Here is a 15,690-nt window from a genome sequence, read left to right as displayed (position 1 = left end):
CGTTCGTTCCAGCTCGCTTGTGTTTCACCAATGCGTAAGGTTAGTGTAATGTGAATTACACATACTTTAATATATGACATTTTAGGATCAAATCAGATAACAATGATAATTTCAGGCATTGCTGAGACCATATTTGTTGACATAGTTGAGATAGCGTGAGATTATATGGTTGACCTTATTTGAGTACACCTTCCCATTTAAGAATTTGTTGAAGCACAATTCCGTGAATTTATCCATAATTGGAGCACCCAAATCAGAATTTCACTCACTTTTTCAATTTTGGATGGAGGTCTTTGAGGTACACAAAGTGACCTTGTGACATGTCCACCTAAATTTGTGTTGTTTGATAGAACTGATAGTGAATGTGTTTTTTCATGCAATTTTTACAACAATTGACAAATGTTCAAGCTCACAGTCACTCAAGATGGATGACTTTTTATTTGGGCATGAGTCCTTGAGATTTTTTTTATTTTTTTTAACATACCTAACCAGATTTGTGTTAAGCTGTGAAATTCATGACCAGAGTGGATTTCTTTTCCAACACTTTCTTAATTTCAAAGCCAAATAAAGTAAAAGCCCAGCCAATTGTCAACTTATCGTTAAATTTCTGGCAACACTAAGATTTTTCAACGCATTGTTGCATAATAGACATTATAGACACCATTTTTTGTCAATCAGTGAAGCCGGTGGAAATTGAGAATTTTTTTTCATAATTTACTGAGTTTCCAAGATCTTAAATTCATTAAAAATAGCAGCTCTTAACCAAAATATCAGACGCTTTGGTCAAATTTCATCATGGTTATTTGTGAGTTTTTTGTACGTATTGTCACAATAGACATGATCACCTAATTTTTATGTCGATTGCTCAAACTTGTGTCGAGGGCTGATTTTTTTGTTATTTTTTTGTGTGTATGTAATATTTTTGCTAGTCAGTTTTGAGTGTCTTGTTTTGGACCTTTACAATACATACGTTGATGGCTTTTCTGGTATTGTGTGGAGTAGGGTGGGCTGTGGTGAAGGGGTTCTAACTGGATGCGATTGTCTGCATACTTCCTCATTCTCACACATTGTCAAGTGTGCGACCTCCCCAGCGGTTCACCGTTAGCTTTGCTACATTGAGAATAATGGCCGCCTGGAGGAGTTAATGGTGGTGTGAATTACAGCTTATTGTATTAGGCGGGTTAAGGTGGGGGTGTGTTGGAGGGGCTGTTGTTTGCCGAACAAACAGTGCAACTGCTGTGTTATTCCCACAGAGGAGTCCGAGCAAAGCTGAGGGGAAAAATGTTTCCTGATCATGGTGGCGCAGGGTCCGTGCGAGCAGGAAACTGAAATACAGCAAAAGTTGACAGCTACAAACAATGAGCGACACTCACGCCATTTTTTTTATCGTTTTGTTCCTCGTGCAGGTGGTTGAGAAGTCGTTAGGTCACAATATATTGACACCTTTTTCACACATGACTGAGTTATTGAATAGATTTACTTAACAAAATATAAAAAAAGTATGTTTGCCTTTTTGTACGTAAATGCTGCTTCAAATGTTTTGTGACACTTTTGTTGAGGGTGGAGATTAATTGGGAAAGAGCAGTTCATGGTCAAATAGACATGAATGGATGGACACAGAAAGACAGACAGACAGACAGCTTGTCTATTTGCCACAGTTACTCCACATATAAGAGGTGCTTGTGTGTTCACTTTTCATGTGTGTGTTTTTAAGCCTAGATGCATGGTGAAGTGCCTCTCTTGTATTGTTGATACATCATATCACATGATTCCTTGGTGCCTCTTCAGGTGCGCTTCTCCCGCTTTGCCTCACCGCACGTCAGCCTGCGCTTGGACTCGCGACCCGTCACGTCTTCTGTTGCGCTGTTTGACGGCCACGGCGCCGGAGCTCTGCTACTGGCCACTGGGAACAAGGTGATGTCATTGACAATTTCAACAAACAGAATATGTAATGACTGTGAAGAACCATAATTTGAAGTTGTGACTGGTAGAGGGCATACTAATATTTTCTAGCTTGAGTGTTGACTTCAAAATTTGAACTCTACCAGATCACCAAAGTGCCCCTGATTGGTCCAGGCTGCAATCAGCTGACGTCCTGCACTTCCTGTCTCCTGTCTTCGAGGGTGACAGAATGCGGTTGGTGTGACGACCGCTGCACCCGAGCCCACCAGTGCACCACCCCTTCCGTTTGGACGCAAGACTATTGCGCACCTGTCATCAGCAAAGTAATCGCAGCACAAAGTAGATTTCACCTTCACGTCACTTGACATTGAAAGTAGTAACTTCAAAGTAACAGCAATGAACTTGGATTGGATAACTTTAGTCATCCAGTATTCAGGAAATTTCATTGTGGCAGTAGCAAAAGGGTGATTAAACAGAACAACAAAGCAAAATCTATCAGGAAATAACTTCTGGCAGGAACGAAGCTAGGAAATTATTTGAGGAGGTAGCAGCTCAACCAGGAAACCATCTAAGAGCTTGTACATCATAGAAAGTAACTTGCAACTGGGAAAAAAAACGTAAAATACTAAGAGGAAATTGTGTGCTTTGAAAAAAAAACTATCATCAAAAATGGGAATAACATTGAGATGCATCCTCAATAGAAGAGAGATAAATTTGCACCATAAGTAACTTGAATTTTAAAGTAAACCAAACATCCTTCTAACCATACTCAGCTGGGATAGACCTCAGCACCCTACAACCCTTAAGCAGATCATTTCTGACTGAATGAATTAGGTAATTGGTAACCACAAGTAACCGTATTGATCAGTAAAAGTCTTGAACGTGCATTGGTGTACATATTAGGCAACAGGACACTGCCTGCGTTTGATGTTTCGAGTGCAGAGAAGCGGGCTTGATGTCGTCACAAAGTCTGTTCCCAACCGTCTCAGATGACTTGCATGTGGAATGCTTCTTATGAAAGTGTTTGGACAGTATTCCATCAAGTAGTATTCCGTGGCCGGTTTCCAGCTCTGATGGAGCATCCCCGCCGCCGACGGTGTTGTTCTTGTGTCTTCCACGCCGAGAGAAGATCTACCCACTGCGGCTTTCTTTTAGACGGAAAAACAACCCTGAGAAAACACTATTCATCTTCTTTTCAGGGACGGAATGTGCATCCACCATCAAACATTACAACATTAGCAACACCTGGACAAGCCAGTCACATCCAACCAAAACACCAAATTGGATTGATCTTTGTTTGTGTGCATTTGGGTTATTCCTTTTAAGGCTCTATCTGCAATTTTATAATACTGCGAATGTTTTAAAAGGCTTGTTTATAGCAGAAAGTACCCATTATGGTCCACCAGAAAAGAAAGTTGCACCTCAGAGTAACTTGAGATCGACCGTATATGAAGTAATTTGATCTTCAAAACACCCTATAAGAAACAAAATGTTAATTATACCCAGAAATAGTAAAAGAAGTAACTTGCACTTGGTGGATAGAATGACACAGAAAGCAGGAAACTAAGGGATAGCCCAAAGGTTCTCTTTTCCATGAATTCCAAGATGTGTGACGGCTATGTTTTCCTAGGTGTCTCCATCATCCGGGCCTCTCCGTGGCTCCACCGTGGTGACCATCAGCGGCCGTAACTTCGGGTTCGACAGGACAGAGCGTTTCAATGCAGCGTTGGTTAGCGTAGAGTTGGCCGGCACCCCCTGCAAACTCCCCAGACAGGACAACCTCAACAGGTCCGTGTGTGAGCATTTGTTGATGTGACAAAGGGGTCCTATAGGAACAGCTTTAATGGAGCTTATTGTGTGTGTGTTAAAGAAGGAATGTTAAGAACCCCCCTAGACTCCCAACCCCCTTCCCATCCCAGATTTCCACATTGAGCACATGATTCTACTAAGTGGAAAATTGCTGGGAAAAAACTCTGCATCCTGACTTCCCGCACTCATTAAATAAAATATCACCAATTGAAAAGCAAAAAAAAATACAACTAAAACCACCACAGTCTTTTCCAAATTGCATTCCTCCAGAAAGTGATGATGATTAGATTAGGAGCACACTAAGTCTCGTGTCTTGGGGGGGTGTTGTTGTGATTTTAGTTGGACTGAGATGCAGTGTTCCCCCGTCTTCACTGGGAACTTCACCCCGGCTGGACACGCGGTCAAGGTCACCAGTAGACACAAATTCGCAATCACGGAGGGCGCCTTCACCTTTGTGGTAAGCGTGGTGACGTACTTCTCTAAAGTAAACCAAGTCGGCTCACATCCAAGCATGACCTCTGAATCCAGAATCCAGTCATCGACAAAATCTTCCCGACGTTCGGCCCAAAGTCTGGTGGCACGATGCTGACCATCACGGGTTCCTTTCTGGACACTGGCAACAAACAAGAGATCACCGTGGGTACAGCGAACTGTATCATCCAGAGGTAAGTAATCAGCGTCACGCACTGATGGCCCCGATTTACTTTGAGTGTGCTGTTGCCAAAATTGGAGCAAACTTGAATGATCGGGCAAATGCAAATTTAGAAGCTTATCTACAAGCCTGGTGCAAGCAGTGTTTAAACAGCACGACTGCATTGTACATTTTTGAAAAGCCAAATGCTACCACGATAAGTGGCATGATCTTGGGCCTAACTAAACCATGCTTTATCATCAATGGTAAAATTCCTTCCAACTAATTTTAGCGCACTGTGACAATTGAGATCAGTTTTTCAGGTGTTTGCTCAAAAGCTGTAAATACCCTAGCAACGCAATTTAGTCAAAACATGGCTTTAAATATTTAAATTTGGGGGGGATTTTATCCATATATGCTAATCTCACAAATTTTACAATGAAGAGGACTCCAACTCTTTTTTTTTGTTATCAAACACGCATGAAGCCTGTTAGATTGATAGAGAAGATGGACTGAGTACAAGAAACCAGATTCTAAGTTGACTAATTTGGTGCTCACAGTATTTCGTCAAGCATGCTGATCTGTAAGACCCCGCCTCACACTGTCCCATCTGCACAACCCGTCAAGCTAATGGTGGACTCTGTGGAGCGCCAAGCCCCCTCCCCATTCACCTACAACCAGGATCCCCTCATCAATAGCATCCAGCCGTCACGCTCCTTCATCAGGTATTGTATGTTTACTAAAATTACATCATCCATGAAGTAGGTTTATAATATTGTGGTCTTGTATGCAGTTAGATTGGATGAATCATTTTGTATTGAATTTACAAATATTACACAAATGTTATTTTTATCTCATCTCATTTTCTGAACCGCCTTATCCTCACTAGGGTCGCGGGGGGTGCTGGAGCCCATCCCTATCATTTTTATGACTTTATTTTATTCAACGTGCATTAAATTAAACATGATATTGTTTTGTCATTGCATTTATTTTCAGCCGTTTCTAACTTCCTTTTATTGAGTTTTTTTGTTTTTAATCTAAATAGATTACTAGAATTTAATGCTTTAATTACACTGAGATAAAACCATGCAAACCCTCAACGACGCTTGCCTTCTCCCAGCGGCGGCTGCACGCTGTCGGCTCAAGGTTTCTTCCTGCAGTCGGGCCTTCAGCCTGAGATGGTCCTCACGACTGGACAGGATGCTGTTGTCTTCCACGTGGTGAGTACCTAACCGCAATATACGCAATATACAATATTCTGGTATAGTTGCTTTATAGTGGGAGTTTCTTTATCCAATCACATTTTAGCAACGGATAATGTCACCTTTTTCCTAGCTCTGTATGATAGCAACACCTAAGTATATTATTCCTACAGTTAAAGTTAATTTCATCGGAAATAAACTATTAACTTAGTAGCACCCACGCGTAACACAAGAAGTAATTCAGCGGAAAGTGGCTTATGTGTGAGAACCCTACTCCTTTGGATCCAAGATCCAAATGATTAGTGGTACCTGTGCCAGGTGGTTTCTCCACTGACTCCAAATATCAACTTTCCTTGAGACTTTTCAGTGATTACTCAAAAGGAGAACTTCCCGCTGGTGACCCAGCAGAAGCCTCTAAAGATGAATAGCAATAGGAAAGGAAATGAAGTGTAGCTCGGCGCGTGCGGGGCATGGAATTGTAATCAGCCATCCCACGCCCTCTCAGAGGAGAAAAGACTTCAGTGTGTGGATGTGGACGGAAAAGCGCTGAAGTTGAATGGAAGAAGGGATAGCGCAAGACAGGAAACGTCTGCTCCACTTGTCATTCATGTCTAGTAGTTCGGTGAGCGCTTTAGGATGTTCTGCATCTCCTCAACCTCACCGGCCACACTTTATGGTACTATTTATATTTCTCTCATGTCTGAGACATGGTTGAATGGGAGCACATGGACATAACGCTCCCGTTGAATTAAATACACACGTAGGTGGCCTTCAAGTCACAAAATCAGAATGGACTCATTGAAATGGCAAGATCTATATTATTTACAAGTTTTTACGTTTATAATAATGTCATGTTAAAGATTTTGGGGGATATATTTAAAAAATCAATAACATTTTTGAATGACTGTGTGAAATTCAATTTGAAATAGTATTGATATCAGAAAATCAAGATGATTCATTCTTGATCATGGAATGCAAATTTTATTCACACTTAATCCAGTAAAAAAAATCAATTGAGTATGAATGATATAATTATTTTTTTTCAAAAGGTTGCCCAATTCTGAAAATGTAATACAAATATAAAATATATAAAAACATCAATAATTTGCTGTCACGATTACATTAAAAATTAAATTCATAACCCTTACCCTTTGACAAGGCGCACTTTCCATATTATTTTTCACTGTGTAAATCACCTGTGTCAAAGTGGCGGCCCAGGGGCCAAATTTGGCCCGTCGCATCATTTTGTGTGGCCCGGGAAAGTAAATCATGAGTGCTGACTTTCTGTTTTAGGATCATATTAAATTTCATGATTTGCCCCCTTTTAAATCAATAATTGTAATTTTTTAACCATTTTTTTTCTGTTTTTAGTTCAAAAATCATTTTGTAAAATCTAAAAATATATTTAAAAAAAGCTAAAATAAACACTGTTTTAGATCTATAAAAAACTGAATATTCAGGGATTTTAATCCAGTTCTTTTAATCCATTTATTAAAAAAAATCTAAATATTATATCTAAAATGGTCCGGCCCACGTGAAATCAAGTTGACGTTAAAGCGGCCCACGAACCAACGAGTCTGACACCCTTGTTGTAAGTGTTCTTAATGAAGTGCCTGGTAATCGTACAGGAAGTGTGCATGTGAGCTTGTCACGATTCACCAAAGTATTCCTACATAAAAAACCCAAGTCTCTCCCAGATTAAATTACACTCCAGTAGGTGCTCCAGTGATGTTTGAAGGGAAATAGACACATTTTATTGTCCACGCTACAACTCAAAAGCATTCCACATTAATACTTCCTTTTAACTTCTTCTTTTTGTTGTTGAAGCCTCCCAAATGCCCTTATTGTTTTTTTCAGGATTGACCGCACACGACCATGCAAGCAAAGGCATGCTTTGACTACAAGTCAACATGACTACAAGTTGTGTGTGTGACCGAGAAGTAACTTGTACCAGGAACTTGTTACGATTGTAACTTGCGCATAGAATGCACATGAGCAAGTTTGAAGGAATAGGCAGCCTGAAATCAAAAGTGGTAGCCCATACTGAGTTGGCAAAATATGCATGTACGTGCATGTGTGTACGTGAATGTGTGTGGTTGCCTGCAGGAGGCTATGTGGAGGTTGTGCTGCTACGCTCAATGGTGATCTTATCCATCACCGGGCTCCTGTTGAGAGATAATTTGGGAATTTGGCTAACAAACACACTATGACACGTTGTCACACTCACAAACTGATGGCCGCGGTTTAACCCGGGGTTGATGAGTTTTTCTGCTTCCTGTGGGAAAGCATTGGGCTGTTTTGTCTATTTGAACTATTAGCAGGTTCATTTATTAGGCTAAAAGCCTTGTTTTGGAAGTGCCTTCTTTCCCCAAAGGAGCTCTGAGTGCTGCAGTTTGCTTTATTGGAGGTCATTTGCATACCTCCCAGGGAGTGACGTGTCAATTCACACTTGAAATTGTATTATGTTTTTCGGGGGAATTTTTTTTAAGTGCTGAGGAGCACCTGCTTGGTGATGACACTCTTTGGAGATCTCAAACCATGCAAAACACTGCGAGTTCGTTGGTACTTTAAGATTACATGAGCAGCTTAAGTGTGAATATGAGGTTATATTGAAGTGCAAATGTATTATTATGTGTTATAGAAAAAGGATTCCGCTTCGTGTGGTGCCTAAGGGCATAGTCTTTTAGTTCCAGTCAGATTATTCTGTATGTGTATTTGATTATGGTCACAAATGTATATGATATGATATATACTGATTGCGCATGAAAAAACTTATTTTGTCTAACTATTATTGTTGTGTACTTCTACTTTTCTGAGATGCTACTGTCTCTAGATGACAAAACAGGGTGATTTTTGTGTCATTGGCTGATAGACGTCAAGTCCAATTGTGTCATCCATTTGAAAATGACAATATAAGAAACAAAATTATCACATTGTAGCTGTGAATTTGGTGGGCTGGTTGTGCAAAAAAAAATTCCAACACCACCATGTAAAACGTACAAAATATGCAGAGTATGCCAAGACTGAACAAGGATCTGTTGGAAGGTTCCTTCTGTCTCAAACTTTCCCACAAACATGAAAGCGATTTCACGTTTCCTCTCCGGCACCAGTGGAGGTTCCTGCGCCGTCTTTTTCGGTCCAGGTTGAGAAATCTACTATTCTCTCCTCACAGTATGAACATTTCGCTATAAAACCAAGCACGATTGTGCATTGAAAATAACAACAATGGAGTAAATGTATCATATGACAGGACAAAGACATGGATAAAAACTAGCCTCTTCATTCATCTACTTGATATACCAGGGGCAAAAGTTCCTTTTTTTGTTTTCTCAAGGCACAAAGGAAACACCGTTAAAAAAAAGAGCACGTCTGGAGGAGTTTTCTGGAGAAGAATGAGCCTGTCAGCCCCCAAAAAGCATTTTTTACTACAAAGCAAATCTAAAATTACTTAAGACTTTTTTCTTACCAAATAGAGTTGTTTGTTAGCTCAATGAACAAACTTTTTTTTTTATTGGCGCTTCATCTGATTTGCACATTTGTACCATAAAAAACAACTAAGGGGAAATTAATCACAATGAACAAAAGACAAGTTCTTCCCCTTCTTGTGTATCTCTGCTGATTAAAAAAAAAAAAAAGGCTAAATTCTGATGTAAATGTTTTTTTTTGTTATCAAATGTGTATTTATTGTGTCCTCTGAATGCATTTTTCCCCAGAGTTGTGTGTATGGCGAGAATCGCACTTCCATCCAGTGCTCCACACCCTCCCTGGCCAAACTGGCCTTGCCGCCGCCGGTGGTCACCAAAGTGGCTTTCATCCTGGATGGATACCCCACTGACCAGTGGGATCTGATCTATGTGGAGGACCCCCTCTTTCAGGACCCCAAACTTACGTCCAAGGACAATAAGAGTGTTTTGGAGCTCAAGGTAAGGCCTTTGGTGTATACAATATGTATGTCTATTATGAGTAGCTCCACAAAATACGTCTAAAAATGTCATCCCTGAAATGACAAATCCTGGATTGAGGTGTTTAATGCAGACATTTTTGTTGCTATTTCTGAAACCAGTTTGACTTAAATTGTGAATATGTAATTTGGTAAACATGACTATCATGATAACAACCACAAGTGGTCTGCCATTTTGATTTGTAAAGCACTTTTTAGCTTATGAATGAATAAATATAGTATATATATATATATATATATATATATATATATATATATATATATATATATATATATATATATATATATATAATAAATCCTTGCTGTAAAATAGATTGCAACCCATAGACAATTTTACTTGGCAAAAAAATATATATATTTTTTTAGCCATGTCTAGTATTATGGGTAAAGCCACAAAAATGCCCAAAGATGCCAGGCCTCAAAATCACACAGGATGTTGACCGTTTTGGCCTGAAGTTACCATTTTAGCCATAAGTTGCCCATTTTCCAGGGATCTTTTAAAGACAGACTCTTGTAAGAGTTTTTGTCCATTTGCTGTGAAATTTAAAGCACATGCTGTTGACAGACCAACAACCCGCTAGATTGTGAAATAATTCCCTTTTTCTTACTGCGTGGCAATTAAGTTTGTCAAATTACCATGAGTTTTACAAGCCAGCCAAATGTGTTTACACTGTGGCTGCTTTTGCATGCACGCTCGCGCACATTCCCACGTGCATGGCAGTTTGGGCCACGCCGGGAAGGAAACAATACAGAAAGAAAAACAGGAAGTTAAGTCTGTTTCCCATCCTTGATTTGTCCCGTTTCGGTGGCCCAACCTATATGTCTGTGAGCATATTGTTGTCACTGCCAAGGTCAAAGAGCTTGACATTGTCATCGTGTTGACACAATGAAAACATTTTTTCTTTATTCATTTTTTTCTAACTAACCACAGCCCGGTGTAACAGCTGTCCTCAAAGATCTTGGATGGGTTTTTTTAATACTTGGCGTGACCTTGGCCCTGTCGTTAAATTCAACTCCCCCTGATCCTATCACTCCTTTATTTTTTTGGGAGACCCCTTTTTAGCCGAACTTCACAATGCCCAGACCTCATCTGATAAAGTTGAATTGTGTTTTTATTTATCTTCTTCTATTTACTGCCACCTACTTCACACACGAACACACTTATTAGCAACTTAGAGCTAACTCTATTTTTGTCACTTTGTAGTGCTTTTAGTACTTTTTTAAAGCTTTCCCCCCCTGCCATCTGGAATTGAATCCGTGATTCAATCTTTACCAAATTTAAATTCATTTGCTTCTACTTTTAATTCGGGTATTTATTTTTTGGTATATTTAGCCAACCTTTTGCCCAAGTTCCTTTTGGTAGTAGCTTGTGATTCTGGGGGAGGGGAGATTATTTTCTGTTGAATTTATTTTCCATTCCTGCAATTAATATGAAATGTATTTATTTTTGGGGGTAATTTAGTGAAGCCTATATTAGATTAAAAAAAAGGGAAAAAAATAACATTCGTAACCAAATATTTAATCTGTGATTAAGTGGATACCAATTAAGACTAAACCACCCCCTCCCCGTAACAATAGGCTCCAGCACCCCACTTGTCCCCCCTATATATATATATATATATATATATATATATATATATATATATATATATATATATATATATATATATATAATGAATAGCAAAAATTACAATTGTTTGAATGCTAGCTTTTTTCCCACATGCAAACAAAATTGTAAATATGGAGTGTGTGCGCATGTGTTTGCATATAAGCGCAGCGACAGGTGCGAGCCTCCACTCTGTGTCAAATCTGGAAATCCCTAGCCGTCACGCAAGGAATGGGATCATTCTTTTTATTGCCTTTTGCTGCACTCCAACAAGCATGCAACTATTAACGTGTGTGCGTACGTGCATGTGTGCGGATGGCATAAGGAAAACAAAAGTGAGAAAGAAAGTGAGAATGAGCAAAGAACGACTGGTGTTTTGTCGCCAGACTATAATAAGACTCGAAATGAGCACTCTCCAAGGTGATAATTCACTAAGACGTTTACTCGGGTCACTTTAGAAAGTTGATGCGAATGCTGTCTGGGATGTTTGTGTACTTCTAATTCAATGCAGATAGGGCAAGTGTCAAAAATCAACTAGTTACTAACAGCTTTTTCTAACTAAGGCTACAGTTTTGCTTACCACACCACACATTGCTTGCCAAATTGTCCACTAATTCTTTTTTTCCACAATGTATTCATGTAATAAATATAATCATAATAATAATCTGGTTGATAATATATTAGATTTTTAACAATAATATAATTCATTTATTTGCTGTGTGATTTCATAATTTAATATATTAACAATTAGTCACGTTTAAATATATTTATATTGGAATTTTTTTGATATAAATTATTTTTGTAATAACATTTGAAAATAAAAGTGAAATATTCTAACAGAATGAGTTTTTAGAATTGATAGAATACAAAAAATACAACTTCAAAATTGTGAAATTCATATAAGGAAGTGATATCTTTAAGGACTAGCATATTTGTACCTTGCACTTATTCATGTATAAAATAAGTTGTTCTCTCATAATACTTCAATTAGTGCTTATTGATAAAACAGTTGAATTAAAATGAAATCATTTTTCATCAAAATAGACTCTTTTCAATGAAAAGCTACAACTTTATTTGGCAGTGCCAACTTGAAACGAATGCAATTTTCCCAATGCTGTCTGTCCGGCAGGGTGACCGCATGGACCGGGAAGCCATGAAGTGCCAGGTACTCACAGTGTCTAACCGCAGCTGCGAGAGCCTCACGTTGGTGGGAAACACGCTAGAATGTACTGTGCCCAATGAGCTGCAAGCGGCCCCTGCCAAGGAGCTGCAGGTGGAGGTGAGAAAAGCGCATTTAGAACATCACAGATCTTTCTACGCATTTAGATTTTCCACAAGCAAATGTGTTATCATAGATTATAAAATGAGAAATCCAAATACAGATCTTCGAGAAAAAAAATCAGAAATTGTCCTCTTCATGTTTATGATGACCCTAATCACTACTCATTTACAGTATTTTATTCACTACCTTTAATTTGAACAGCAAAAAGTGTGTTTTTTGCAATGTGGTGTTAAATGACAACCACAAGGGTTACCCATCTTCCAGACAACCCGTACATATTATAGGTACATGTAGTGGCGTGTGCTTTTAAGAGATCTTTCATGAGATTAGAGCCATTCACAGCAGACACAGACAAATGCTTTCCTAGGGAAGATGATTTACACTTCACAAGTATGCTCTTGCCTTTCTCAACTGTGACGTTAAGATAATGCAAGTATTTCCAACCTGAAAACATTGTGACATTGGAAAAAGTTAGTGAGATGACATTGTTGCTAAAGTTCATTGTAAATAACAATCGATTTTGTTATCCTCTGATCGTCAGGAATACGAATGAATAAAATTAATCACCTTTGTAACAAGTTTTAAAGATATTTATTTGATAGTGTAGGTCATATTCTGTGAATGTTGTTATTGAGCGTAATGTGACATTGCAAAACATGTCCAGTTAGCACAAAACTGGCAAAAGCAGGCTTCGAACGGGAAGCACACCCAGCCGACGCTATCGAAGGACCTTTATTTATCTCCAGGCTAATATCCTTTAGCTACGATTGCACGAACATACACAAACACACGGGTATCTGAAGTCAAAGTGGTAACCTCATAACCACTAAACTTAATAAAAGCAGAGGCAATATCACTGATGTAATCTGACCTCAGATAACTGCGTGTGTTTTGTGTGTGTGTGTTTGTGTGTGTGTGTGTGTGCGTACATGTGTTTCTATATGCCTGAATGGCTCAAAGAGATTAAATCTGAATAGCACTCAGATAAAACTGTTCATATGAAATATAAAAATATGATTCGATTTTCTTTTTAATAAAGTTGCTTTTTTATTTATTTTCTTTTTCATAAAATGTATAGTAGTGTATAAATATCTTCTAAATACTTGGTACCTTTAACCACATGTATTGTAATTTAGAAACTTTGTGATACAAAAATTAAACATTCAATCCCTCTAAGGGGGAAATTGTTTATACAGTGGACCCCTGAGTTATGACATTAATCCGTTCCGGAGTTGCAAATGTAAAGCGAAATTGTTGTATGGCGGGCAATGGAAATTATTGTTACACAGGTAAACACACAGTGGGTATGACACGGGATCATCACCAGACATTAACAAGAGAGGGGTACAATCATTATTATTCCTATTTTTTTAATAAAGCATACAGTATAGTCCATTCACATAGCATGTTCATATCATGTCAATCAACAAAACGATCTGATCTTATAATGGATCTGGCAGAATATGTTATGAAATTGCATTTAATTTGTTCCAGTGGCGGCAGGCCGACTCCATCCGTCACCTTGGCAAGGTGACGTTGGCGCAGGAGCAGGATTATACGGGTCTGGTGGTGGGATGTGTGCTGGTCAGCCTGCTCCTATTGATGCTCGCCTCTCTGCTCATGTGGCGCCGAAACAAACGCATTGATGGTGAGTCAACCAAGTCCACGTTGCTGTATGCATTCTATGTAATGCCTCTCCAAGATGAGTTTTCTTTCCGGCGTCCACCAAAGCCACGCAACAAAAGATTGCTTCCTGTCTTCTTAGCATTGAATGCCCTGACACAAAAAGATTTTTTTTCTTGCTGGATGCATGAGGCGTCTTCTAATGTCTGCCTTTTCCCCCTCCATCTCTTCTGGCTCTCCTGCTACTTTTCCCCCTGTCCCGCTTCTCGTCTCGATGGCTCCCGGCCATCGTCTTCTGTAGATCTGTCTGAGGTGTGGTACGACAGCCGTGGTGACATCCAGCATCTGGACAGGCTTGCTAACGCCAGGAGCGTCAGTCCCACTAATGAAATGGTTTCTCACGAGTCTGTGGATTACAGAAGTACGCTGTTGGAGGGTATGTGGGAGCTTTGGGCTTTCGGCTGCTTACAAACTTTTCATGCCCTATTGCAGTTTTGATTACAATTGCTGTTTACAGATGCCAAAACACATTACCATTCAGGATTGCTGCTTTACGTTTTTTTTTCTATACAGCACTTCAGCCAATTACTAAAGAAGTATTAGGTGCAAAACTTTGCAAACTGGTTATGAGTTGCCACCACCCTCCTTTCAGACACTATTAAATTGAATTTGAATCCAAAAACCAACAACTCAATATATGAAAATGTTCAGAAATGGCATCCACCTACCTCAAGTTGGCTCAAAGTCTTCCTTAGTATGAAATAACCAATCTAGCAGAAACCCCGCCACACCCCCATCCACCCTTTCCCCGAGGAGTACAATGATCTCATCTGTCTACCTGGTATGTAAGAACATGACCTGAGCTAATTAGCTAATATCACAAACACACGCACCCCCTTAGGACTCCAGAACACAAGGCAAACCCCCAATACACAAATATGACATCATCTAGTATAGTACTTGATTGTGGTCCAAATTTTGAAACCAGATCTAAATAGTGCATTTGTAGAAGAAGATTTCAGATGGCGATGACTCATTCCTGCACGTCTCCTTTTTTTTTTTTTATACCCTCACCTCCCCCCAGACCAAGGCGCGGAGCGTCCAGAAACATGCCGTGCGGCCCCTGTTTTGTATGGATCAGGCAGAGAGCCGCTGTCACCCCGGCTGGGGATGCTGACCCGTGGCTTGGGGATGGAGGGCGAGCTCATGTCGCCGCTACTAATGGCGCCGCTTCACATTGATCTGTCCGGTTTGCATCCAGAGCTGCTGAGAGAGGTCCAGCACGTGGTGATTGCGCGGGAAAGACTCCTGCTGCACCTCAACCAAGTCATCGGCAGAGGTGAGCGGTAGTGAGTTGTTAGGAAAAGCACAAAGATGGCCGTCCGTGGATCAAATTCAGCCCATTTGGCCATTCCCCCAACCCTCCTTTGCTTTGAGATTACTCCGTGAAGGAAAAGGAGGCTCCAATTTTCAGCGCGGTTTCACCGCGACTAATTCCTGCGGCGCTCGCAACCCGACACTTTCGGCCATCTGCGACAGCGTGATAGGGGAACGTCCCGCTCATTTCATTCCCACCGCTGCCCTTCTGAGAACTCTTATGCCCACAAACTGCAGCTATAATTCATTGAGTGGGGGGTGTTAATGAATAAAGCCTGGTGTTGAGTTACACCGGCA

The 15,690-nt window shown here is 39.9% G+C and overlaps 1 protein-coding gene across 3 annotated transcripts in view; it reads left to right on the top strand.

The window, feature by feature from the left end:
* met (MET proto-oncogene, receptor tyrosine kinase) overlaps nucleotides 1-15,690 on the top strand; it is a 37,341-nt gene that overhangs the window by 16,779 nt on the left and 4,872 nt on the right. The window contains exons 5-16 of one of the 3 annotated variants that reach the window (XM_077596166.1): nucleotides 1,789-1,914; nucleotides 2,049-2,225; nucleotides 3,533-3,690; nucleotides 4,051-4,168; nucleotides 4,240-4,376; nucleotides 4,903-5,067; nucleotides 5,463-5,562; nucleotides 9,258-9,467; nucleotides 12,241-12,390; nucleotides 13,888-14,041; nucleotides 14,318-14,452; nucleotides 15,101-15,355. In XM_077596166.1, the coding sequence (XP_077452292.1) occupies nucleotides 1,789-1,914; nucleotides 2,049-2,225; nucleotides 3,533-3,690; nucleotides 4,051-4,168; nucleotides 4,240-4,376; nucleotides 4,903-5,067; nucleotides 5,463-5,562; nucleotides 9,258-9,467; nucleotides 12,241-12,390; nucleotides 13,888-14,041; nucleotides 14,318-14,452; nucleotides 15,101-15,355 (1,885 nt within the window). Of the gene's footprint in view, nucleotides 1-1,788; nucleotides 1,915-2,048; nucleotides 2,226-3,532; nucleotides 3,691-4,050; nucleotides 4,169-4,239; nucleotides 4,377-4,902; nucleotides 5,068-5,462; nucleotides 5,563-9,257; nucleotides 9,468-12,240; nucleotides 12,391-13,887; nucleotides 14,453-15,100; nucleotides 15,356-15,690 lie in introns of all 3 variants that reach the window. The other 2 variants (XM_077596167.1, XM_077596165.1) reach the window with 2 other exon arrangements.

This window comes from Stigmatopora argus, chromosome 3 (assembly GCF_051989625.1).
Source record: "Stigmatopora argus isolate UIUO_Sarg chromosome 3, RoL_Sarg_1.0, whole genome shotgun sequence".
NCBI classification, from domain to species: domain Eukaryota; kingdom Metazoa; phylum Chordata; class Actinopteri; order Syngnathiformes; family Syngnathidae; genus Stigmatopora; species Stigmatopora argus.
Note: the sequence above shows the minus strand (reverse complement) of the source record. Positions and strands in the feature narration are given on the sequence as shown.